Source organism: Trachurus trachurus, assembly GCF_905171665.1.
Source record: "Trachurus trachurus genome assembly, chromosome: 12".
Lineage (NCBI taxonomy): Eukaryota > Metazoa > Chordata > Actinopteri > Carangiformes > Carangidae > Trachurus > Trachurus trachurus.
In genome coordinates, this window is record NC_139908.1 from 27,413,562 (window position 1) to 27,441,303 (window position 27,742).

Sequence of the window (27,742 nt, forward strand, 5' to 3'; positions counted from 1 at the left end):
TGTAAAGACAGCCTAAGGACACTCATTGGTCAAATGGAAGCGCCTCCTGGTGGCGGAATATAGGTATTGGAAAAGTGCCCAAGAACTGACATCTCTGCATTGTTGGCGAACGATTGAGGTATTTTGAATCATTTCAGGAAATTCTAGATCACCCAAATTAATAGCATCATTGTAAACCCCTTACAGATAAATATAATATATATATTAAAAAAAACAGTTGTCTACATTGTTACAATCTACATTTTGAAATACACAAATTATAAGTATAACCTAATATGACAAAGACACTTAAAACAAAAACACGGCCGTTTTCATCAATTTACAAGCAAGTGGGCAACACACATAATTGTATTGAATGGGGTTTCTGGGCACTTTTGCAATACCCATATCCTGCCACTAGGGGCGCATACGGCTTACCACGGGACTCAATGGAAGTGATGTTACTCTAGGTTTTATATACAATCTATAGGTTACGCCCAGTAGATGCAGAAGAGAGGAAGAGCTCTGTTCAGTTAATCATTAAACTCACAGAGGGAGAACTGAAGCTGAAGTTTTTACTCAGGTGAGTTCTGTCGTTATTCTGTTGTCTCTGTGTGGACTGTGGAGAAGATGAGGTTCTGTTGGTTGTATGAGGTGCAATGTTGAGTTTAACCGTGTGTGTTTTTGTTACTTCCTGTTCTGTCAGACTTGGGTCTACTTCCTGTTTGTGCACAGTCAGTGTTAACTGGTTTCACTCTCAGACTGACTGAAGTACAGAAGATGAATGATTGTGCAGAGGAGGAGGGGAACACAGGAGAGACTCCAGGATCTGTAATCCATCCAAAGATGATCCGTCCTCCAGTCATTAGCCTACAGCTACAAGGTAAGAGACCTGCAACTAACATCCAGCATTTTAGCAGAGTGGACAGACAGGAAGAAAGTCATTCAGAAAAATACAGTCGATCCACATGTAGTATAGTGTAAAAATTTGTGTATGAAGGCTTATATAGTGAAGAAGAACATAGAATGTGTAGTAGGCCCTCCATTATAATCAAAAGTGTGTATTTCATTTATTATATAATCTATGTTTAACTCTTACTGAGATATCATTCTAACATTTGACTGCCCTTTATTTGAACTCCTGTTACTCTTAATGAACTTCCAACATATAACCCAGATTTAGATGTGAGTGTGCCCCCCCCCCCCCCCCCCCCCCCCATTGAGTGTAGTTGGGCCAAGGAACAGAGCGAAGAGCTACAGAAAGAGAGGTTGCTCGGTCCTGTTCTTTGCTGGCCGGTCACAAAAGGGGCACTTATGCCATGAATTATGAGTAGAAAAACAGGGGCCTGCAATCATATCAGGAACAGGTAGGGGGCTGCCCTGATGAAGGCCTGTGGCCGCAACGCGTTGGCTTGGTTTTAATTTGTTAATGTTCACACCAGACACTTATTTCTCGCGCGCGTGATTCTCCTGGCGCGGCGCTTTGGCGGCCGGTGTGAACCTGCCGTGACCCAGGGAAACTCTGGTGACATGAGTCGCTTGGGCGAGTTTTGACCAAAATCACTACCTGTCTGTTTGCAAAGCCGTTAATATGAAGTGATATTTCAAAAGTCGCCCAGAAACCTATATTTTGACTTCCCCTGATGTGAATTAAACCATGAAAATATAAAAAATATTTTTCTGTGACAAAATAACCCCCAGGTGAAAATGTGTGTGGGGGGGGGGGTTTTAATGGAACTCTATGGGGACATTTTTTGTCCCTATCAGGAGATGAGGTCCCAACGCGATAAACAGAGAATTATAAGGTGCAGACAGGAGATCTTTTAGGAGCATGATATACCTTGCAAAAGCCACCTCTCTGCAACCTATGAACATTATAACATGATCACAGTCAAATTGATAGCCAAATTAAAAATCTGATGGTCCATAACATGTGCCAACAGGATCTGAGGGTTAAAGGTACAATATGTAAGAATGTGGCCAAAAACGGTTACTGCAGTCAAATTCAAAACACAGCGATCTGTTTTTTTCAAGAGTGTCTGGCTGCAGACCTCCACCGTCAGGCTGCTTCCGGTGCAGGCTCCACGCTCAGGCTGCCTCCACTGTCAGACAGGAAGTGCACGCAAGAAACTTCAAAATAAAATCATGTAGACATTTTTGGAGGAAACGGCTTTGTCGTTGATTATATTTAATTAAACAACAATTAACGTGAGTCTGTCAGCAACATTATTGCATTACAAAATAGAACGTCTCTGATTACATTAACTGTCAAAATGGGGTATAGGCCTAAACTCTGTTCACATTTAGCGACAAGTTCATAGAAAAATATTTAATATTTAACTTTAACTTTTAACCTCAGTTCCAGTCTTTGTCAAAAAACAAACAAACAAAAAACACCTCTCATATTTACCATTAAATAGTTTAACAGTAGGCCTACCTAAATAAGATCTGATTTAATATGAAAAATGTATTTAAAAACACAACGCTGATCTGCTCAAAGGCTTATAGCCTGCATAAGTAGGCTAATCTCCGCACACGTAGAGGGCAAGAGTAGTTATTTGAAACCATCAACCAGCATAATTAACATAATTAACTTGATAGTTTTCATTGCTCCACATTATTTTGTCTATTGCATGATTCCACTTGAGTCTTTTATATGATAGGCTATACTTATTAATAGTACAAAAATAAATTAAAATAAAATAAAATATACCGGAGTCGGACTGAAAAAAAAAGAAAAGAAAAAGAAAGATACGCTCAGAACAGGTTGGACTCGAACCCCTGTAACATCTGCAGTCGATGTGGTGACTCTACCAGGGGAGCTAACTCACAAAGCCATGGAATATAAAAAAATAAAAAATAAATCCGGTACCACAGTAGCCTATGTAGTAGTAGCTAGTTTAAGTTAACGGTCCCGTGAAAAACAACCGGACATATTCATGAATTCATTCAATTCACCGGACCCAGACAGGACATACCTGGCATAATGAAAATACATTATTAGGGTATCAGGTGTTGATTAAATAGGTACTGAAAACACACAAAATAACAAAATGTAATTCTGTTGCCTTTTATTCAAATATATAGCCTCCATTTCCCATTCACATACCCTTGTCGGTCAGAAATAGGCTACGTGTTTTGAACTTAAACGGCAGGATGACTTCAGAACTAGCCCACACGCATCGTGCAGCCTCCACCAGTTATTCCTCCCGGATTGGACTAAACTATAGCAAAACATTAAATCCTTATTCCATCTTCATTTAGACAACAAATAACCTAAGCGTCAGCTGCTAACCACTGTTAGTAACTAATTAAAAAAATTACAACAGTTCACCCACATATAAACATTCAGTCGGTAATTTAATAAATAATACAATAAATAGATGTATCCTATTGATAAAGGCGGCTACTAAAACGGTAACGCAATCCGTGTTGATGTCATGGTGGAATCAAATGCAAATGACGAAAATACCGGACTCCTTTTGAGGACGCAAAAAAGTTTGTTTTTTCCTGTCCTGACAGTGGAGGGGCGCATGACGTCCGTCCGACTAGCCATTTCTCCGACCATACATTTCTTTATTTTTGCGTCCATTAGTCCGACCTCCCATTTCTCCGACTTAAGTAGCCCTAACCCTTAACCTTACTCTAAACCTAACCTTAACACTTTAGAATGGGTAGTCGGAGAAATGAGCCGTCGGACTTATGGGCAGTCAGACTGATGTATGCTCCCCACAGTGGAGGCAGCCTGAGCGTGGAGCCTGCACCGGAAGCAGCCTGACGGTGGAGGTCTGCAGCCAGACCCCTCTCGTTTTTTTCTCCCAGCCGTAGCGGCAGCTCAGTGGACCAGACCGGAGGCTGAAACGCCACTGACGCCGCCATGACTGGGAGAGAGGGCTAGGTGGCGCAACATGTAAACACGTAAATTCAAAACATAAACATGATTTGCAGTCTGCAAAAAAAGATTTTTAATGCGAATACTCTGGCTGTACTATTGTTGTTGGTGAGTTTATCATGTTATATGAACATTATTCCTGAGCAGTGTTGGGAACGTTACTTTTAAAAAGTAATTAGTTATAGTTACTAATTACTTCTCCCAAAAAGTAACTGAGTTAGTAACTCCACTACTTCACTATAATAGTAACTAGTTACCAGGGAAAGTAACTATTGCGTTACTTTTTCTTTCTTTTTTTTAAGTTTAAATATGTCGAAGAATTTGGATTTTTTTTCTCTCATTTTTAAATTGTATTTTATTGTTTTCATATATTTCACTGATCGCAATAATGGAATGCGAGTGTGTGTTTTATTGAAAGCGAGGCTGGTGTGCCTATGAAAATAGGTTACAGTGGGTTTTTTAAGTGCTGTGGCTACAAGCAAATCTCATATTGTCTCTGTACAAAGACAACAAAGACCTTTTTAAATGTGAAAACAGCGGAGACCTATTCAAGATTTGCGTTTAATAACAGGCGAAACATCGAAATTAATTTATTCATGGCCACATTAAGTGAAATTATTAACTTTACCGATTATCCATCTTATTATCTGTCCTGCTGCGAGCGCACAACAGGGTATCTGCGGATCCTTAAAAAGTCTTCAATTCATGTATCTAAAATTAAGGCCTTAAAAAGTATTAAATTTATTAGAAAATTCTAAGATGGTCTTAAATATATAATACACAGCATCATAAAATATGTATGCACTTAAACTTTTATATGAAATAACAGGGTATGCGCGCGGGGTCTTAAAAAGTCTAAAATGTGAAAATCTAAATTTTAGGTCTTAAAATGTCTTAAATTTGTTGAATTATTGTGTTCAAGTCTTAAATAATTTTAGACAGGTCTTACATTTTCTTATGCCCACCATGGGCGAGCATTTCACTCGCATTTGCCCCTAAAAAAAACAAACATGTGTGAACCGGAAAAATCACAAAAAGAAAGAGCACACGATTGGTCAAAAACTACAAATCCCACAATTCTCTGGCCTCAACAATAACAGTAGTTAGTGTAAGTAAGGGAGAGTGGAGCTGTAGGTGAAAAGAGGAAACAACGCCACGTCTGGTCCTGTTCTATGTTGTTCGTTCACACCGTCACCGTTTATTCGTTACGTCCGCGGTGTAAAAGGCCGTAACGCAAAGACGCGATTAGGCGCGAGACGCGGTAGACGCGACTTTTTTTTTTTTGCGACGCAATACACCCGATTTTTTTTTGGCGACGGGACCTTCGCGTCTTCGTCCTTTTCATCGCTTTTTTTTCGCTCGAGTTTAAACGCGCGACCAAACGCGAGATACGCGAGAAATGCGATTTATCGCTCGTTTTGACTTTGTGTAAATTCGCGTCTTCACGAGCCCGCCCATTTTCACTACAACAACAACATTTCTGCTCTCACCAACCATGGTTGAGGTCACAACGCTGCTGTAGCTGCTCTGGAAGAGTTCCAGCTGATGAGCTACAGAGACTTTAGAGTCAAAGAGGAGCAGTGCGTCGCTGTGTCGGACTGTTTGGATTTAATGAAGAAGCTGCACAGAGTCAGGTGAGCAGAAGCTCAGGACAAACACTTCGCTCCGGGACATAATGTAGCTACACCTCACATGTTCTTGTCTTTTACCTCAGGGAGATTAAAGTAGTGTCTGTTTCCACTTTCCCTCCGATCTCGGCAGCTTCCCTCTGCTAATCTGTGTGTGTGAGGCTAAACTGCGTGCGTGTGTGGTTTGTGTACAAACTGAACACTGCCTCTGATTGGCTTAGCATGAAACCTTACTCTGCCTCAACCAATCATCATCATTTATGCGGTTGTCTCGTCCCTCCCTCCTCCCCCCTCCCTTCACCAAAGGAGAGGAGGAAAAAAAAAAAACAGTTTAGCAGCTTCTGTGTCTGAGATGAGCCAAGTCGGAGGACAACGGCTTCACTGAGTAGTTTGTAACGCGCCTCATTTAATTGTCGGTAACGGTAACGGCGTTGTAACGGTGGAAATAGTAATTAGTTAGATTACTCGTTACTGAAAAAGATAACGCCGTTAGTAACGCCGTTTATTTTAAAGCCGTTATTCCCATCACTGTTCCTGAGTCTCTGTGACATATTAGGAGGATTTTACGGGCAGTTGCTTTAGATTTCTGTACCTTTAAAAATATTCAGTATGTTGTTGTGAAAATTAGGAACTACTTTCTACTCTGTAGTTTGTCCTTAGTGTTTTCATTGGACTGGGTGGACTGATAAGGTGCAGTGTGATGGTCGTGCCACCACAGCACTGTTTGTCTTGTTCTGGAGTGGACATTAAAAAAGTAAACAAATTCTTCTGAAGAAGCTGTTCCTGTGCTGTTTTTACCAATGAGCCTAACATTAACATACTCTGACAAAGTTGGATCTAGGTCAACTGGACTTAGTTGTAGATTGTTAAAGACATTTCATATCTCATCCAAGACGCTACATTTGTGTGTCTCTGATGTTCTCAATTCTGCTCCCAAAACTTGAGAAATTAAAAAATAAAAGATCAACTATGAGTGATGACTTTCACTGTTTCTAATTTTCTCTCTTAAATAACTTGATCAGATTGTCAGACTCTCTGTCTTCAGTCTGACTCTGTCTCTTCTCTCTCAGCAGATCGTGGTCTGCAGGAGGTTTTAGATCAACATAAGATCAGTCTGAGGAGCAGATGTGAACGAGTGACTGAAGGAACTGAGGCAACAGGAAGTGGAACAGGAAGTGGAACCCTCCTTAACAGGGTCTACACTGAGCTCTACATCACAGAGGGACAGAGTGAAGAGGTTAATACCCAACATGAGGTGAGACAGCTGGAGACAACGTCCAAGAAGACCCTCCATGACACTCCAATCAAGTGCAATGACATCTTTAAAGACTTACCTGTCCAACAGAGAGAGGAAGTCTCTACGGTATCACCTGTCCAACAGAGACCCATCAGAGTGGTTCTGACCAACGGCGTCGCTGGCGTTGGAAAAACCTTCTCGGTGCAGAAGTTCACTCTGGACTGGGGCGAGGGCTTGGAGAACCAAGATGTAAGTCTGCTGGTTCTGCTTTCCTTCAGGGAGCTGAACCTGATCAGAGATCAGCGGTTGAGTCTTCTCGGGCTGCTCCATGTTTTCCATCCAACATTACAGAAGGTCACAGCAGAGCAGCTGGCTGTCTGTAAACTTCTCTTCATCTTTGACGGCCTGGATGAAAGCCGACTGTCACTGGACTTCAATAACAGGGAGGTTGTGTCTGATGTCACACAGACGTCATCAGTCAACGTGCTGCTAACAAACCTCATCCAGGGGAATCTGCTTCCCTCGGCTCTGGTCTGGATCACCTCCAGACCTGCAGCAGCCAATCAGATCCCTCCTACATGTGTCGACAGGGTAACAGAGGTCCGAGGCTTCACTGACGCCCAGATGGAGGAGTACTTCAGGAGGAGGTCCAGTGATGAAGATCTGTCCAGAAGAATCATCTCACACATCAAGACGTCCAGGACTCTCCACATCATGTGTCAAGTCCCAGTCTTCTGCTGGATCAGTGCTACAGTTCTGGAGCACATGTTGACCACAGACCAGAGAGAAGATCTGCCCAAGACCACGACGGACTTGTTCTCACACTTCCTGCTGGTCCAGACAAAGAGGAAGAAGAACAAGTATGGTAAAGGACTTCAGACAAGTTCACAGATGCTAACAAAGGCCGACAGGGAAGTTCTTCTGAAGCTGGGGAGGCTGGCGTTTGAACAGCTGGAGGAAGGAAACATCATGTTCTACCAAGAAGACCTGGAGCAGTGTGGTCTGGATGTCACAGAGGCCTTGGTGAACTCAGGGCTCTGTACTGAGATCTTCAAAAGAGAGAGTGTGATCTTCCAGAAAACAGTCTACTGCTTTGTTCATCTGAGTGTTCAGGAGTTTCTGGCTGCAGTCTACATGTTCCACTGTTTCACAAACAGCAACACACAGGTCCTCAAGAACTTCCTGGGAGAAGAGTATGAAGAGAGAGACTTAAACCCAAAGTCTGTCTTTAAAAAGATTACCAAGTTTTTTGGACTCAATGTGAGCAGTCTTCCACCCCTGGATGTCTTCCTGCAGAGAGCCATCCAGAAATCCCTCTGCAGTAGAAACAGTCACCTGGACCTGTTTGTTCGCTTCCTTCATGGCCTCTCTCTGGAGTCCAACCAGAGGCTGTTAGGAGGTCTGCTGGGTCAGACTGACAACAGTCCAGAAACCACCCAAAGAGTCATCAACAACCTGAAGGAGATGAAGAGTGATGAAATCTCTCCTGACAGAAGCATCAACATCTTCCACTGTCTGACGGAGATGAAGGACCAGTCAGTTCACCAGGAGATCCAACAGTTCTTGGAGTCAGAGAACAGATCAGAGAAGAAACTCTCTGAGATCCAGTGTTCAGCTCTGGCCTACATGTTGCAGATGTCAGAGCAGGTTCTGGACGATTTGGACCTGGGGAAGTACAAGACATCAGATCAGGGACGACTGAGACTGATCCCAGCTGTGAGGAACTGCAGGAAGGCTGAGTGAGTCCAGACATGATCAATATAATTATTGATCAGTGGTTTAATTAGGGTTCAGATAAACACCGTTTTCACTGATTTTCATTATTCTCAGTTTGACTTTGAAACATTTCCAAATGAGTTGTGTTTTATTTTTTAAGGTGAAAAGCTGTGAGCTCCAACATGTGGATCTTCAGCTTGTTGTGATTGATTGATTTATTCAACAAAAACACTTAGTTTTTTATTTTCACTCTTTGGTTTTATTCAAACCTGATGAATCTTCATCTAAAACACAGATCCAGATTAAACCAGTGAAGGTCTCAGAGTTTCCTGTCAAACTCAGTCAGAGAAGATAAGCTGAAGTTCAGATGTTCATCACATCATCACGTCCTGTCATCAGATGCATCAACTGTGTTTTTACTGCAGCTTTCATCTCATTTCATTCTGACACATTTGATATTTTGTCTCTTCACAGACTTGTTGGTTGTGAACTCTCAGAGAGTCACTGTGAAGTTGTGGCCTCAGCTCTGAAGTCCAACCCCTCCCACCTGACACAACTGGACCTGAGCTGGAACGACCTGAGTGACTCATCAGTGAAGGTTCTGTGTGCTGGACTGGAGAGTCCAAACTGTAGACTGGAGACTCTGAGGTGAGTTCACTGACTGGACCTGTTGGACTTTTGTCTGTGTTCAGTTCAAATGTGTGAAGTTCAGTTTGAAGCATCGACTGATTGTGACTCCATGTTACTACAGCTGGTAGAAGGTGAAGGCCAGAGGTCACTCAGAGGTCAGTGTGCTGATGATTATGATCACTTTTATAGAGTGTTTGGTCTGAAACACGGGTCTGTCAGTCACTCTGCTCTGCTGTAAGCCGAGGAGAAAACGTTCCTTGTATCCTACAACCTTTATCCAATGAGGAGAGAGAACGGCATGGTGCAGCCAAAGGATGCGCGTGAATGTGGTGACGTAGGGACGAGGACCAATAGATCCATGACGAGGGCGAGGACTGCTAACTCCATCGGCTGACAAGAAGTTAGCCAAAACGACCGGATCGCTTACTTCTGCTTCAACTAGCAGACTCTAGAGTAGGCTGTGCATAAAATAAATTGTCAATATATATCCCCAGTACGCACTCATTCACCTTTGTAGTAGGCTATGTATGAAAGTACATTAGCTTAGCTTTTAAGTTTAGTTAGTTGGGGAAAAGCGTTGCCTACCTTTTTCTGACAACATTTGGTGGTAGAAGTAGCAGTAGATGGTTTTATTTGTAGACAATTAGACAAATAAAATATATTATCTGAAATGCATTACCCTGTTGAGACTGTTGACACCTGCTGTGATCATCTTCACTGTTGCCTTATTCGACAGCTGTGCTGACAAAACATTGCCCCCTATAGTGCAGTACTCCTTTGCTATATTGATTATTGTTTTCTAAAGATCATGTTTGCATATGAATTGGATTATACTGCAAATTTGCTCAAAATTACAGGAGGAGGTTCAAAGAATAAGGAAGCACTTTGGGGGGGGGGAATCCGATTTTACCACCTTTAGAAAACAGTCATGAAATGAACAAAAAAATAATTTCCTACGCTGACAACCTGGCTAGAATATATGTTGAGGGGTCAATTATTGACGCTGGATAGGTTGTCAGCTTGTACCCTGAGGTGTCCACATAAGTTACAATATCAGTTTTGGCCCCCTGACTATTATGAAACATAATACAGACAGTAATACAAACAGACAGGAAGTGACTGAATGTCTGTAATAGCTGTAAAAACTTTATTTACAGAGAAACATAACAATCTGCATCATAGCAGCTGTTCACCTTTGTGTGAAAATACAATTAAGAAAAAACAAAGTCTCTGTTAATGTGCAGCTCTTCTGTACTGGACCACACGTTCTGATCCACATCACACTTTTTTTTTCTCTCTCCTCCATCTCCCTATTGGTCATGTGACTAAAGAGTCTCACCACCTGAGGTTGTTTCCTGGATGGAAGCAGCTGATTGATCTGTTTACACAACTTCAGTCAGCTGTTTGTCAACAACAATGAAAAGACAAACTCATCAGTGTGTTTCAGTCACAGTGTGAACTGCTGTTCACTTCAGCTTTAGTTTACAACAAGAGGTTTTCTGTTCTGACAAATAGTGAAAGGAGCTGTTAAAATCTGTTGTTTGGTCTTTGTTAAGCTTACATATTTTTTTAAATGTTTGAATTTTGTGTCAAAAGAAACATGTTGATTGTTCAGTCCACACAGACTGATGTGATGTTGTGTTCACTGACTTAAGAGTTTTGGAAATGTGGCTACAGAACTGAAAAAAGGTTCAGAGACACTGTACAAAAAAAACTCTTCTTCTTTTATTCTTTATTCAGATTGCAGGGCTGCAGTTTGTCAGAGATCAGCTGTTCTTCTCTGGGCTCAGCTCTGAAGTCCAACCCCTCCCACCTGAGAGAACTGGACCTGGGCTGGAACGACCTGCAGGATTCAGGAGTGAAGGATCTGAGTGGTTTTCTGGAGAGTCCAGACTGTAGACTGGAGACTCTGAGGTCAGTTCACTGACTGTTACTGTTGTAGATCTTATATATTTGACCCACAACTGAACCGTGTGTGTGTGTGTGTGTGTGTGTGTGTGTGTGTGTGTGTGTGTGTGTGTGTGTGTGTGTGTGTGTGTGTGTGTGTGTGTGTGTGTGTGTGTGTGTGTGTGTGTGTGTGTGTGTGTGTGTGTGTGTGTGTGTGTGCGTGTGTGCGTGCGCGCATGCATGCATGCGTGTGTGTGATGCACAAGAAGAGCTTCTTATCATCACTATCAACTGGTTTTAACACTTTTTCTAACACACAGCTGCTGAAACAGTTCATTTAATGCTCCAACTCACACACTGTAAACTACACATGAACATAAACGTATAAAACACAAGAATACACTAACACAATTCACCAAATCACTACAACACTGACACGTCGTCTTCAGCAGAAACATTTAGTCATTTAGTAAAAAAAAACAGCTGATAGAGTTACACAAACTGAAGCATTTTACATGTGTCAGCTCATTTACAACACACTTCACTGTGTTGATCATTAATTATTTTTTACAGTTTATTTTAACCTCTCTTCAGTTTCTTTTGTTTCATTAAGTAAATGAATGAATTTTGTTTCTTTTTTTAAACGTTTAGTACGAAAAGTGAACGACCTATCTCAGAGCAGCTTAACAGAACGAACACTTTATGAAATCGAATTTCTGTTGTAAATCTTTATTTACAAAGAAACAGAACAATCTGCATCATAGCAGCTGTTCACCTTTGTGTGAAAATACAATTAACAAACAGAATCTTTGTTGAGCTTAAACATTTTTAAATGTTTGAATTTTGTGTGAAAACAACAATAAACATGTTGATTGTTAAGTCCACACAGACTGATGTGATGTTGTGTTCACTGAGTTGAAAGAACTGAAAAAGGTTCAGAGACACTGTAAAGAACCCCCCCCCCCAACAAAAAAAACAACAATAACTCTATCTTCTTCTTTTATTCTTTATTCAGATTGAAGAGCTGCAGGTTGTCAGAGATCAGCTGTTCTTCTCTGGTCTCAGCTCTGAAGTCCAACCCTTCCTACCTGAGACACCTGGACCTGAGCAACAACAAGCTGCAGGATTCAGGAGTGAAGGATCTGAGTGGTTTTCTGTTGAGTCCAGACTGGAGACTGGAGACTCTGAGGTCAGACTCTGAAAGTTGTGTTGACACTGAGCTGCAGACATGAGGCTGATATTATCCTGATGGTCGTCATGGTGACGTCTGTGTTCTTCTCTGCTCTCAGGCCCTGTTTACACGACAATGCTCATGGATGAAAACAGCAAAATATTTCATGGCATGTGCCTTTAGTTTAGACGGCGACGACGTTTTGGGGTCTTGAAAACACAAAAAAGTGAAACCACCCTCCAGAGTGGAAATCTTAAAAACGCTCCGCCGTTGCATCCCCATGTAAAGGGTGAAAACGCAAATGTCTGGGTTGTAGCCTACATAGGTGTGCGGACTTGGTGGTGTTGTGTGTTGTGTGGCACACACCCGTAGGGACGGGCATCAAAAACCGGTTCCTTTTCGGAACCGGTTCCAACTTGGATCAATTCTTGGAATCGTGTGCGTGTCTGCTTAACGATTCCGCTTATCGATTCCGTTTTTGTTTTTTGTTTTTAGTTTTTTTTGCAAATGCTGGGGACACACTACGCAATTTTCTGCCCGATTTTACCCACGGGGACTGGTGCAGACTAGACAGTCGGGTCTAGTCTGCACCAGTCTGCATTAGTTGGGGACAGTCAACCTGGCGAGTCGGCGAACAAAGGCTGGAATTAAACATGAACTAACGAGCTACTCTTAAACACCAGTAGGGGGAGAAAAAGCAATACGACTAAGTTCACTAGAACATGACAGTGTGTGTGTGTGTGTGTGTGTGTGTTGTAGTCAGTGTTTAGTCCAACAAACAGATATTAATTGTATATTGACAGACTGAGCTGAGGTCAGCAGCAGCTGATGAATCTGTGAAGATCATGTGGATGATGTGTAGAAGGCCACATGATGATGATCCATGACACATCTGATCAATCATCAATCATTCAATCTGCTTCTTTTATTCTTTATTCAGATTGGAGAACTCCAGTTTGTCAGAGATCAGCTGTTCTTCTCTGGTCTCAGCTCTGAAGTCCAACCCCTCCCACCTGAGACTCCTGGACCTGAGCTCCAACAACAAGCTGCAGGATTCAGGAGTGAAGGATCTGAGTGGTTTTCTGGAGAGTCCAGACTGTAGACTGGAGACTCTGAGGTCTGTTACTGTTGTAGATCTTAGATCTTTGACCCACACAACTGAACCTGATTGATCTTCACTCAGAACTTGAAACATTGACATTGATGTCATGAATGAAGGACGAAAGAAGGCAACTACTACACCCGTTAATGAAATAAATTTAACTCATCTGACACACATTATTTAACTAGAAAACATAAAGAGAAAGAAAAAAACAGATATAATAAGATATCTGTTGTTCCAGATCATTGCCTGCCTGTATCATGTACTAGTAAAAAGTGTTTAAATGGTTTGACACATGGTCCCAGAGTGAAATCAATGGCTCACTTTACTCCGTTCACTTGAGGCCACAGTTTCCTTGTGTCTCTGCTCTCGAAGAACTTCTCTGCTGCTGCTGCTGCAGAGCTGAAGCTCATGTTTCTCCCTGTACATTTAAAGTGCAGCGTTGCAGGGAAGGCCAGTGTGAACCTGACATTGAGCTCATATAGACTACTTTACATTTCACTGGCCTGAAAACTTTCTTCTTTTGGTCCAACCAGGGACGTGCACATGACTATAGAGGGGCAGGGGCTCAACATCAGAAAAGGGCAGTATGTACAATTTTTTCAGGCCTTAACTCATTGAGTGCCAACCACGTAATTTCTCGTTTTTCGTTCCCATGCGTTGAGTGCCGAAAACGTAATTTTACGTTTTTTGCTTTTTTTTTAAATTATGAAAATAGACACTTTAATACACATTATATGTAAATTTGGGGACTCTACGAGTCGAGGAGAACTGAAATAGATGACGATCAAAGTCACATGACAGCTCATGATCTGGAAGTTTTTATCATAACTCGGCTTCTGCAAACGGAGTTATGCATGCAGATGCAGCGCAGCTGCTCTGCTCTCACCCGCGCTGCTGCTCCAGCTGCTCGAGCTGCTCGGAGCTGAACCAGGAAGCTCTCAGCCGACAGTCCGCCCGGTCTTCATCTGGAGCAACACCGTGTCCTCCCCAAAGTCCTCCCGCGGTAAAATCTGATGGTCTCTGGACCAAAGCAGACCGGCATCACCGACCCGAACCACAGAAGGACCGCGACCACCGGCGGGACCGGTCTTCCCGAGCCGCGGTGGCCGACTGACCCTCACGCTCCGCGGGGAGAAGCTGTGACACGGCACGGTGCCTCTGTGTTATTGTTGTTTAGTGGCGCCCCCCCCGCCCCCGATGGTGGTTTTGTGAATAGAACAACAACTGTTGTATATATTTATCTTATACGAGCCCTTTGATCCAGAAATGCGAGTGTCAGAAGAGCGACAGACACAAACAGCGCACCTTTCATAAAAGACGCTCTATCTCCTTTTCTAGAAAAAAAGGAGGGATTTTGGTGAAACCCAGCCATGTTTAGCTTGACTTTTCTCAGGAACAGAGGCACGTAGAAACAAACGGTTTGTGGCCACTTGAAGCATTAAGGTAAACCTTTCAATTGAGCCACAGTATGTGTTGGTGGCAATAATATAGAATACACTGTGGCTCTACATAAAAAGTCAAAAATGGTCTAAATTGCCGGTACACTTGACTAAAACTTTGGAAAGGAGCGCGGCACTCAATGAGTTAATATCAAAATAAAAAAAATAAAATGAATTACAGTCACTATTTAGTCGGTAGAGAAAGCCTGCACGCCTTCAGGACTGCAGTCAACACGCTGGACCAATTTCCCAACTTCCCGAAACAGAGTCATGACTTCTGAACTGGTAGGCTAAGGCTATATGGTATTGGGGGCACATTAACATTGCAGGGGAAAAAAATCATGTGAGTGCAAGTGCAAAATAGAAGGCCCCCACATACTCCGGCATACTGTGAGCAGCACAGACTCCGTGCGCACTGTCCGCGGACGTTTGAGCTTTCATAGTCGGGCGTACGGTGTCACATTAAAAACAGGTCGATGTGAAGATTTCCGGCTGAGTAGTCTATTGTGTGACACCGAGTATGCGTACGCGGAGTCCGCGGACACATGTACGCCCGAGTATGTGGGGGCCTTAAGCCTACAGGCTACACACACACAACCAAGAAATGACTACTGTGACTGCTACTGTGCATATGTCAGAACAGCAACAATATTTACAACAGCAAAGTCACAATTACCAGTAACTCAATATCTGGAAACAAATTCAAATAGACAGTGAAATCAAGCTGAGTGAGTGATTCCTCCTGTTGCTGTTGTTGTTCACTACATTCAGGACGGGGTGGGGCTTAACTCTTAACAAGCAGTTAGCTAAACAAACACAAATGGGCGCTTAGCCCCCACTGAGCTCGTTGAATAAGTGGACGGCGACTTGTCAGAACCGACAAGGAAGTTATGTTGGTGGATTTATAACTCACAAGATTCGACACAAGTCTCTCCACTGTCACGTCTCATACGTGCGGCACACACAGAGTTATCAATGAGGCAGCAGCTTCTACTTCTCTCTCTCTCTCTCTCTGGACGTGCATGTGAGGGAGCGCGCGCCGCGGGGCAGCCCCGCCCCCCAGTGAGAGACAGAGCGGAGCAGCAGCGGACAACACACACACCAACGTACATACACAATACCGTGTATATTACAAGGAAATGCGTATGGTAGATAACCGTGGCATTTTCACAGCACGGTTGTTTACATCCTCATGCACAACAGGAATGCATTTATTGAAAAAAAGAAAAAACATTTTAAAAAGGGCACTTTTTTTACTTTTTAATACGAGGCAAAAAGGGCAGGGGCTCAAGCACCCTTTGGGCCCTATGTGTGCACGTGCCTCAGTCCAACTATAGACAGACAGCATTTTTGTCCTACTCAGATCCTCTCTTTACTTTATCTGTGTTGATCACCGTGTCCCTGGTCGACTGCCTCGGGAAGAGGATCACATGTCTTCTTCTACTGCTGCAATTGGCGCTTTTCCAGCCTGTTTGGGCAGAGCCTCGGCGAGTCTCCTGAGGCTCGTCAGGCTTATTTATTTTCTCTTTATTTTCACCAAAAGCTGTAGTCTTCGGCTCGATAGATTGATAATGTATGCCATTCCTCGTACGCGGACTGTCTTTGGTGAAAGTGCCTTTAAAGCATTTGCACCCTTGTCCTGGTATAAATTACAGAGTCATCTTAAATTGGATTACATCCCAAGTAGGGGAGATTTTAAAGCTAGGATCAAGGACTATTTGACTACTGAATGCATATGTCCTCCTACCAAACGCAGCTGGTGACTATAATGTAATTATGTGACTTGCCAAACTGTTTTAACTGTACTGTGTGTGTGTGTCATGTGGATGATGTGTAGAAGGCCACATGATGATGATCCACGACACATCTGATCAATCATCAATCATTCAATCTTCTTTTATTCTTTATTCAGACTGATGGACTGCAGGTTGTCAGAGATCAGCTGTTCTTCTCTGGGCTCAGCTCTGAAGTCCAACCCCTCCCACCTGAGACACCTGGACCTGAGTGGAAACGACCTGAAGGATTCAGACCTGAATGTTTTGAGTGGTTTTCTGGAGAGTCCAGACTGTAGACTGGAGACTCTGAGGTCAGTTCACTGACTGTTAAGCCGGTTTCAGACGACACAATTTCAGGACGATTTTGACGTGATTTCGTCTTGGCTGACACATTTCTGGCATCGTGCCCGATTATGAGCGTCGGGAACGACAAACTGACGTGTAGTGTGACATAATTGATGACCAGCGATTTTGCGTCTACGACGCTGTACGACGCCCCGACAGAAAGTCTATCATGTTAGAATTTTTTTTATTTCCTCGCCTAGTCTGACATCTCCTACGACGTGAACCTTGATCTCGACCAATAGGATGACAGAGCTCTGACATATTGTTTACACCCAGTGAACATGTGCTTCATGTGTGCAATGTAAGTAAATGTTGAGGTTTACACATCTGTTAATATCCCCCACGTTGTGAAGAACAGTCAGACTGTCCTTTTCACCAGACCCGGGAATGGCTCCACCATCATTTTTTCTTCCTTTTAATTTTCGTTTCTGAGCAAAAGACAGCTATCACACACAGCGCTACAGTATCCATGATTGACAGTTTGCTGTGACGCCTCCCCGATGGCATATGAACTCATGCAGGGTCGTGATTGGTCTTGAACAATAATTGGTCAGGGTGATACTTGTAGTATTGCCAGTCTCCCGACCAAGACACGGCAAGAATTTATGCCACTGTGATCGTTTAGTCTGACAAGACCATCGTGAAAGACAAAAAAATCTGAACCTGGCTTTACTGTTGTAGATCTTACACAACTGAACCTGATTGATCTTCACTCAGAACTTGAATCATTGACTTTGATGTCATGAATGAAGGACGTTTGAAATAGTGTTTTAATGTTTTCACTTGTTCTTCTCTCACACTGACAATGACCCTTCACTTTCAGATCATTTCACTACATAGTCATGAATAATTAATAATCAGGTCACTTCAGGTGTGTGTGTGTGTGTGTGTGTGTGTGTGTGTGTGTGTGTGTGTGTGTGTGTGTGTGTGTGTGTGTGTGTGTGTGTGTGTGTGTGTGTGTGTGTGTGTGTGTGTGTGTGTGTGTGTGTGTGTGTGTGTGTGTGTGTGTGTGTGTTGATTGTACAGTCCAGTGATGTGATGTTGTGTTCACTGACTTAAGAGTTTTAATGTGAAAAAAGGTTCAGAGACACTTATTTTATTCTGTATTCAGATTGGAGCTCTGCAGTTTGTCAAAGATCAGCTGTTCTTCTCTGGGCTCAGCTCTGAAGTCCAACCCCTCCCACCTGAGAGAACTGGACCTGAGTCAGAACAACAACCTGCAGGATTCAGACCTGAAGGATCTTTGTGCTCTTGTGGAGAGTCTAGACTGTAGACTGGAGACTGTGAGGTCAGTAGAGGGATGGATCAGTCCATGCTGCTCTCATCTCTGTTGTCATTCTCTCATGTTGGCAGGTCTTGTAGATGTCCAGGAGTGAGGCACCAATGACCTTTCTTCCTGCACTGCAGGGTTTTTCAGTTGGAGGTGGTTCAGTTTCCAAACCACACAGTGATGCAGCAGGTCAGAGTGTTCTCAGTGTCTCCTCAGTAGAATGAACACATGATGAGTACCAGGGCTGCTGGGTTTCATTGGCCAGTGTTGTGATGTTGTTGGTCCAGGAGAGGTCCTCTGTTATGTGCACATATTTTTACACATCTGGTTTCATCAGTGACAGGTACAGTAGACGTGCTATTCTTAGCTAGCTTCCTGTTACTGATGTTATCAATGAGTTTAAAGTGTTGCTTTTACTAGTCAGCTAACTGCTAGCACTGCTGTAGTGTGTCATGACAGTGCTAGCAAGTGATAATGAGCTAATGGCTGAGGCTAGTATGTTTTGTTGTTGACACTCAAGCTGACAGTAACTGAGGTAGGCAGAGGTTGGCGTAGTAGCTATAAATTCACTCAAGTAAGAGTATTTGTACTTTAGTATAATATTCCATCCATCCATCTTCTTCCGCTTATCCGGGGCCGGGGCGCGGGGGCAGCAGTCTGAGCAGGGACGCCCAGACTTCCCTCTCCCCAGACACTTTGTCCAGCTCTTCAGGGAGGATCCCAAGGAGTTCCCAGGCCAACCAAGTGACATAGTGACGGGCGGCTGTGGCTCAGGAGGTAGAGCGGGTTGTCCACTAACCGGAAGGTCGGTGGTTCGATTCGCAACATGTCGAAGTGTCCTTGGGCAAGACAGTGAACCCACACTTGCCCCCCGATGTGTCCATTGGGTGTACGAATGTGTGTGAATGGTTAGATTTCTGCGCTGCCAAGCGCTGTATGAATGTGTGTGAAAGGGTGAATGTGACCAACAGTGTAAAGCGCTTTGAGTGGTCCAAGAGACTAGAAAAGCGCTATATAAGTGCAAGTCCATTTACCATTTACCATAGTCACTCCAGCGTGTCCTGGGTCTTCCTCAGGGCCTCCTCCAGGACATGGTCATGAACTCTGTATCTGAGGTCTTGTTCTTTCAGTCATAACCCAGAGTTCATGACCATAGGTGAGGGTAAAGTAGATTGACTGGTAAATAATATTACTCAAGTAAAAGTCAAACGTAGCGATTGATTAAGAACCATCTTCTGTATTTTCTTTAATCTGATCCTTTAAATGCCACCTGGTCCAGATCAGATCATTAGTAAACATGGTGACACTATGGTAACCTGGTTGATGAGACTTAAAGCTCTGGTTGATCCCAAATGTCACTAACTAACAGATCAGGATCAGTTAAAACTCAGCTGGGTGAGTCTGATCCTGGATCATCACAGTTTGGTTTAATAAAACAAACTCAAACAAAACCTCATTATTTCCCTCTGACTCTGTTGTGTTTGTTCCTAAAGGATCGGCTGGGGCAAGGTGATTAAAGCTTCCAGAAACAAAACCTGTGAGTACTGAACCTCTGTCTCCTCCTCATCAGTCTAACTGTGAAATGAATCTGGGCTCATTTCACCTCCAATAGTTTTATGAATTGCATATTGTTTTTTAAAGTTTATTTTTTGGCTTGAATACAACAAATGAAACAAAGGACATTTGTTGTTGTTGGACATTTGTTGCTTTTAGGGACATGGAAAGTCACCTCGCTGGCCGGGGGGAGAGCCCGAGCTCGTGCGAGAGGTTGAGTGGTACCGGCTAGAGATAGTCAGGCTCACCTCCATGCACAGCCTGGGCTGTGTTGAAGTTCTCCCCGCTTAACGAGAGAGTCGCTTCCCTGCGCCTTCGGGTCGGGGATAGGTCTCTCACTGTTGTCTCGGCCTACGGGCTGAACAGCAGTGCAGAGTACCCGGCCTTCCTGGAGGCCCTGGGAGGGGTGCTGGAAAGTGCTCCAACCGGGGACTCCATCGTTCTGCTGGGGGACTTCAACACTCACGTGGGAAGCGACAGTGTTACCTGGAGAGGTGTGATTGGGAGGAACGGCCTCCCCGATCTGAACCCGAGTGGTGTTTTGTTATTGGACTTCTGTGCTAGCCACAGTTTGTCCATAACGAACACCATGTTCGAGCATAAGGGTGTCTATCAGTGCACATGGCACCAGGACAAACTAGGCCGGAGGTCAATGATCGACTTTGTAGTCGTGTCATCTGATCTCCAGCCATATGTCTTGGACACTCGGGTGAAGAGAGGGGCTGAGCTGTCAACTGATCACCACCTGGTGGTGAGTTGGATCCACTGGCAGGGGAGGAAGCTGGTCAGACTTGGCAGACCCAAGCGTATCATGAGGGTCTGCTGGGAACGTCTGGCAGAATCCCCTGTCATGGAGGTCTTCAACACCCACCTCCGGGATAGCTTTGACTGGATTCCAAGGGAGGCTGGAGACATTGAGTCCGAATGGACCATGTTCTCCACTTCCATTGTTGACGCGGCCATCCGGAGCTGTGGCCATAAGGTCTCCAGTGCTTGTCGCGACGGCAATCCCAGACCCCGGTGGTGGACACCAGAAGTAAGTGATGCCGTCAAGCTGAAGAAGGAGTCCTACCGAGCCTGGCTTGCTCGGAGGACTCCCGAGGCAGCCGACAGGTACCTGCAGGCCAAGCGGACAGCAGCCCAAGTGGTCGCGGAAGCAAAAACTCGGGTCTGGGAAAAGTTCGGGGAGGCCATGGAGGAGGACTACCGGTCGGCCTCGCGGAAATTCTGGAAAACCATCTGACACCTCAGGAGGGGGAAGCAGTGCCCCACCTACACTGTTTACAGTGGAGGAGGGGAGCTGTTGACCTCGACTGGGGATATTGTCAGGCGGTGGAAGGAATACTTCCAGGATCTCCTCAATCCCACTGACATGCCTTCCATAGAGGAAGCAGAGGCTGAGGACTCAGAGGTTGATTCATCCATTACCCAAGCTGAAGTGACTGAGGTAGTCCAGAAGCTCCTCAGTGGCAAGGCGGATGAGATCCGCCCTGAGTAACTCAAGTCTCTGGATGTTGTGGGGCTGATGTGGCTGACACGCCTCTGCAGCATCTGTATTGAACTATTGACAGACAGCAGCATGAACCACATGGTCAGGTGGAGTTTATTTCTGACTTGCATATGATAAAGAGAAGACTAGCAAACACTGAATTCTGAGATGTTCCTTGTTTCTTCTCTTTCAACAGGTGATTCAAAGTTGAAGATTTTTGGGGATGACACAAAGCCAACGGCCTCTGAGGACGACTCAAAGCCGAAGGTCTCTGAGGACAACGAAGAGCTAAAGGGGTCTGAGGACAACTCAAAGCTGAAGACCTCTGAGGATGACTTAAAGGTGAAGGAATCTGAGGATGAGTCCAAGCTGAAGGCCCCTGAGGATGCCACAAAGGTGAAGGTCTCTGAGGATGACTCAATTCTGAAGGTCTCTGAGGATGACTCAAAGCTGAAGGCCTCTGAGGACGACTCAAAGCCGAAGGTCTCTGAGGACAACACAAAGCTGAAGGCCTCTGAGGATGACTCAAAGCTGAAGGAATCTGAGCATGACTCAAAGCTGAAGGAATCTGAGGATGAGTTCAAGCTGAAGACCCCTGAGGATGCCTCAAAGGTGAAGGTCTCTGAGGATGACTCAAACCTGAAGAGGTTTGATGAAGACAGCTTGAAGCTTAAGGACAATACAAAGCTGAAGGTGAGAGAAAAACATTGTATCCTGATTTTCCAGACAGACTTCAGGGCTCAACAGAGGGGAAAAAATATTCAGAGAATATCTCCTGTGCTGGTAACAACAATGAGATCTTCAGTGTAGAAACAACTCATAGTTTAGATAGTTTAGTGGTTTTAGTCAGCATAAGAAAAATAATCTATTCTATCCATGTTCTTCCACTTATCTGGGGCCTGGTCTCAGTGACAGCAGGTCAAGTAGAGGGTTCCAGATGTAATGATCTGTCAGTTGATCTCCCACTACATCCTACCTCCACCCATGCACAAGACCCTACCTCAACTCCTTCACTTGGGGAAGCAACTCACCCCCAAACCAGAGCAGTGTTTTCTTGCTGAGAACCAAAGCCTCAGATTTGGATTCTCATCCCTGTTTTCCTCCTCTCAGCTAAGCCTTGAAATCCTTCCCATGAATATCATGAACAATATCGGGGACAAGGGACAACCTTGGTTAAGTCCAACTTACACAGCAAACATGTTTGGTTTTCTTCTGAGAATCCAGATACATCTCACTCGTTGGTTGTACATGGACCGAATGGCTTGTAGCAACAAGCGTGTTATCTCATAGTCCTGGAGGACCCCCCACCGAGTGTCCAGGGGCACATGGTTGTAAGCCTTCTCCAAGTCCTCAACACACTCAGTAGACTGACTTTAAATTATAGTCATGGTTATTTCACAAAACATTTATCATTTCTCTGCAGAACCTGCTGCTTCTCAGATGCAGTCAGTAAATTATTACAATGACATCAAATCCCTGTGTCACCCTGTCAATCCCCTAAGACTCTCTCCACTGTGCCTCAGGTCATTCAGGACTGAGGAACAAATCCGTTAGCTTCACTCAACACAATATATTTTTAATTGTAACAAACCAGCTTACACTGTTTCTCTCTTAATTGCAGCAGTCAAGTTTCAAACCTGAACTGAAAACTAAATCTACACAAGTCTCATACAGGTAAACATGCAATAAACTCACTCAACACAGTTTTTGCCAAAGGACCCTCCTCTTCCTTCACAACTTCTCCTGAGCCACAGCAGATGTGTCTCTGCATAGTCGACTGTCTGTGGGAACATCAGTTGGATCAGCTCTCAGTCAGCTGAGTCAGGAGGAACACAATGTTTTTGCCAGTGTTGAACCTTTTTCCTCTCAGGGCTGAGGTGGTCACTCATCCTTCTGTGTCCCACAGGTTCAGGTGTCCTGGTCCAGGCCAGTTCCAGTGTTCTTCAACTGGACTGGTGTTTGTTATGGCTCAGGAGGCGGAGCTGCTCTACAGGACTGTCCAATGGGATGAGAGCCGCCTCCACTCAGTTGGCAGGATGGCTGCAGGACCGCTGTTCAATATCCAGTGTCCTGAGGATGCCGTCCGCCAGCTCCACCTCCCACATTGTGAAACAAAGGATGGTGAGCAAGTGATTGTGTTTGTTAGAGTAATGATGGGAACTAATGATATAACTTATGTTGTGTGACCATCTAATTGACGTGTACATCTATTACATAAATATAATGGAAAATTTCATTTCCCGATTTGGACAGCATTGACTGAAATGATTACTGCTGTTGTAACGAGGTTGTTGTCTCTGTGTTTTCACAGCTCTGCTCTATGACGGTCTGCTGTCTGTCGCCCACATCACTGATGATGGAATGAGCTTCATCGAACCACTGGAGATCACAGACACTCATGTAATCGTCGCAGTTCCTCATCTTTCTGCCTTTGGTCTGGTCTGGATTCTGGATCTTATATGGAGGGTGTGGAACAACATGAAATCAGTTCGCAGCCAGATTCTGCTTTTCCACCAACCAAACCTCACGGCACAGGAGCAATACCTCAATGTGCATCTGCTGCCATATAACGTCCCTCTGGATGAGGTAAGGCTACAGACTGAAGTGTTACAGCTTCACTTTGCTTCACTTTCCAAACTCATCACTAACAGATAGGGGGGGAATCTTTGGGCACCTCACGATTCGATTACAATTTCGATTACGATTCGATTATAAAACGATTATTGATGCATCTTTAATTTATGTGCATTTTAGGGTATTTTATGTGTATTTTTTTTTATTTATTAGCTCCTTATATTGTCAACTCATATTTCACAGCAAAAAGTTACACTGGAGGACTGACAGTATGTGCCAGTTATGCAGCGCAGTCCCCATGAAGGGAGGTCAGAGGCGAGGTGATCGCAACCCAACCCCCTCTCCATCTCCGATGGAGAGGGGGTTGGGTTGCGATTGGACCGTACGACTCTCATGCATGCACGCGAACGGAGCAATATTACGGTCGAACCAAAAGCTGAAAAATCTATTTGTGGCAGACGTAATTTAATCGTGGCGGGCTGCCACGATTAAATGAATGTATGGGAAACACCTGGAAGTCTTCATCAGGGCAAAATAACAAAGCAAAGTGACAGAGTTTAAATAGATGCGGGTGGCGAGTTGATGCGGTGGTTGTGTCCACACACCCGGCGGCGCAGGAGGGAGTGGAGCGTGGATGCGAGCCAATCTCCTTCAACCATGCATGGAAAAGGGGAATGATAGGAAAGGTTTTTCTAATTTATTGAGAAACAATGCATGCCAAAAAAACATGTCGTTCATTCGTCCCCTCCAGTCACATAAACCAACATAGCTGTGGACACACACAACTCCGGTGACGCTGGAGAGAGAGTGGGGGAGGGACTTCACTGAAATGTGAGTTGAGCCAAAGTCTTTTGATTGATTGATTGATTGAAAACTTTATTGAACAACATTAGACAAGTGTTCAAAAGGATTAAAAACACAATAAAGCCCAAAGGCTTATTTCCATTGTGGTCCTATTTGATGGTAGACAGTACACATGGATTTAAAACAAGGAAGACAAACACACAACACATGGACTTAAAACATGGGAGGGAGACACTAAGGCACATAGACTACAACATTGAAGAGATAGAACAAGATGAAATAGATAAAACAAGAGATTAGGTCCCAAACAGAATCAACAAAACATAAAACAGACACACAAACAAACAATATACAATAATCTAGTGCTTCATGGCTCTTTTGATTTAATTTATCGGTTGGCTAACAATTTTTTATTGAGGACATAAAAAGAAAGTAGGAGGAGCTAACAGTTTTAAGGTTTAAAGGGAGGCCATTCCACAAGAAAGCTGCTGAGTAAAGGAAAGAAAACTTTCCGATACAGCTTTTGAATCGGCAGAGCCTAGTGGAGCTCCCCCTGGTGGAGTAATTGTGTGTGTCACTGACTTTGGAGAAGTAGTTTACTAAATACTTTGGTGCCAGGTTATTTTTTATTTTATAAACTAAACAGAGCTTGAGTTGAGAAACTCTCTCCTCCACCCTGAGCCACCTGAGGCTGGAGAAGTGGTCAGAATGGAGGTGTGTTCTGGGATGATGTTTATGTACTACTCTAATCACACCAGCGTGTGCTTTTGTCATTGTCACACTTCTTTTTTTTCTATCGGCGCAACATTTCATCGATATGATAGAACCCCCGATAGAACTGGGGCTGTCCCATCGGGCCCCAATATATCACTATCACTGTCACTACTGCGGTCAGCCATGTTTGTTTACTCTGTGCAGCATGTCAGCTCCTGGTGCTCCCCATAGTGTCTCGGAGATGACGTGTATCGCGCTTCTTAGTTCTGCGTTTTTGAACCGTCTGTATTACATTGTTTAACAGATTTAAATAATCGAAATTTGGACGTTTGTGAATCGATTCAGAATCGTCCATGTCCGAATCGCAATGCATCTAAGAATCGGAAATTTCCCCCACCCCTACTAACAGACCTGATGTTGTGAACTAACACATCCACTTTGTTTCATGGACACCATGTTTCAGTGTCGCCTTGACACCAATTCAGCAAGTCTTACACAAACAGGAACAGGAAGGTCAAAGATCAGTGTGAGCTCAGAAAGGACTCTCTCTGTCCTGTAGGTCCAGGCCAGTAGAACCAATCTGTTTGTTCAGGCTCAACTCTAATGAAATGCTGGTTTTCCAGGTGAAGGCGAAGCACGATGACTGTGTGTTCATCAAGATGCCTTCAGAAAGCACACTCGTCAAAAATAAAACGTACACAGTTCACTGTCCACATGCCGACATAGTCCAGCCTAAGGTGAGTGTTTCAGACTAAAGCTGATGATTCCTCAAACCGCTGTCACTCACCTACGTAGACACACTGACACAGGTGCTGCTGCTTTTCAGAAAAAAGACTTTGACCTGGACTATGGACCAAATTACCACCCGACGTTTCAGATCATCCTGCTCTCAACCACTAAAAAAACCAATGTAGAGGTTCGAGATGAAACAGAGACAGCTGTGTGGGAGTGTCGTGTTTCTCTGCCAGGTAAAGTCTTCATCCGCCTGATGTAGGTCAGACTGATGAGTGGTGTCTCTGTTCTTATTGGGCCTCAGATCATCTTCTGTCTGCTTTTATTCTGGGATCCATTCTTGTTGACAAGTGAGTGTCAAACTAGTGGGAAACTGTTCAGGGTAGGACCAAGGAGATTCATGAAAGAGCTGAAAGGACCTTCCATAAAATAAGGACTATAAATATTTGTGCTCAGTCCTCCATCAGGTCCTGAATCAGTCGTACCTGTTCTCCTTCAGGTGTTGCTCAGAAACTTTTCCTTTTTTTCTTTAAGTATATTTTTGGGGCTTTTTGCCTTTAATTGATACAATAGTTGAGAGAGTACGGAGCCCCAGATATGACATGTGGGAAAAATAATAATAATTTGTGGCCACAAAATACTAATTCGTTCCCACGATATACTAATTTGTGGCCACGAAATATTAATTTGTTCCCACATAATACTAATTCGTTCCCACGAAATACTAATTTGTGGCCACGAAATACTCATTTGTTCCCACGAAATACTAATTTGTGGCCACGAAATATTAATTTGTTCCCACACAATACTAATTCGTTCCCACAAAATACTAATTTGTGGCCACGAAATACTAATTTGTTCCCACAAAATACTAAAACATAATAGTATATTATTCCTGGACAGCTGTGCAAGCAAATCGAGCGCACCTTCTCAAACAGGAACAGTCACGCTGTCACACAATGGAAAGGGATAGTAGAGTTTTATTTTAGGCTGACTTTTTTAGTCGATTTCAAGCTGAAACTGAACAGAATTGGGCCCGGATCAGGTCTGCAGAATAAGTTAGCGAGAGGATCTAGCCAGGTTAAACGAGACACCTTCGTGCCACGCAGAACTCTGGCTTTATGCTCAACATTCCTCGCTCAGTACTGAGCTCTACTTGAAAAGTGTCCTCCTGATGCATGTGCAGGGCTGCAGCTCCGACATGCGTTTACGACCACACATTGCACAACAGAACGCCGTGTAGTAAGCGGTAGTATGATTGGCTACGAAGTTTGTCAGCTCACCCAGCTGTCCAGGAGTACATTAGTATTTCGTGCGCACATTATATCTATTTCGTGGCCACAAATTAGTATTTTGTGGGAACGAATTAGTATTTTGTTCGTATTTTCCCGCATGTCATATCTGGGGCTCTGTACAGATGTGCTTTTTGAACACAAGTATCTTTCTTGTTCATCTTCCAGGTCCTCATCCAGAACCAACTCCAGGTGTCTCAGCTCCTTCTCCAAGTGTCTCAGCTCCAACTCCAAGAGTCTCAGAGGAAAAGAGGCTGAGGTCTGCTCGGACTGAGTTCATCAAGAGGGTGACTGAACCAGTTCTCCATGAGCTGCTGGATAAACTCCTGGAGCTTGGAGTGGTAACTGAAGGTGAAAAGGAATCTGTTACTGTGATAGCAAACAGGACATACAAAGTTCGAGAGTTGATCGACACCGTACTAAAAAAAGGAGAACCAGCTTGTTCAGATCTGATCAGAGTTCTGTGTGAGGTGGATCGCTGCCTGTCAACACAGCTGAAGCTGAGGTAG

At 43.9% G+C, this 27,742-nt stretch overlaps 1 protein-coding gene across 1 annotated transcript; it reads left to right on the plus strand.

The window, feature by feature from the left end:
- Positions 1-759: 759 nt before the first annotated feature.
- On the plus strand, positions 760-27,742 carry LOC310994308 (NACHT, LRR and PYD domains-containing protein 3-like; the record flags this gene model as incomplete). The annotated part of the gene is made up of 14 exons (XM_083982950.1): positions 760-862; positions 6,573-8,475; positions 8,927-9,100; positions 10,823-10,996; positions 13,081-13,257; positions 16,597-16,770; positions 18,766-18,851; positions 21,314-21,810; positions 22,739-22,791; positions 23,024-23,238; positions 23,429-23,703; positions 25,833-25,946; positions 26,036-26,177; positions 27,402-27,742. 14 exons carry the CDS (start codon positions 760-762, stop codon positions 27,740-27,742), a joined length of 4,428 nt encoding a protein of 1,475 aa, XP_083839076.1.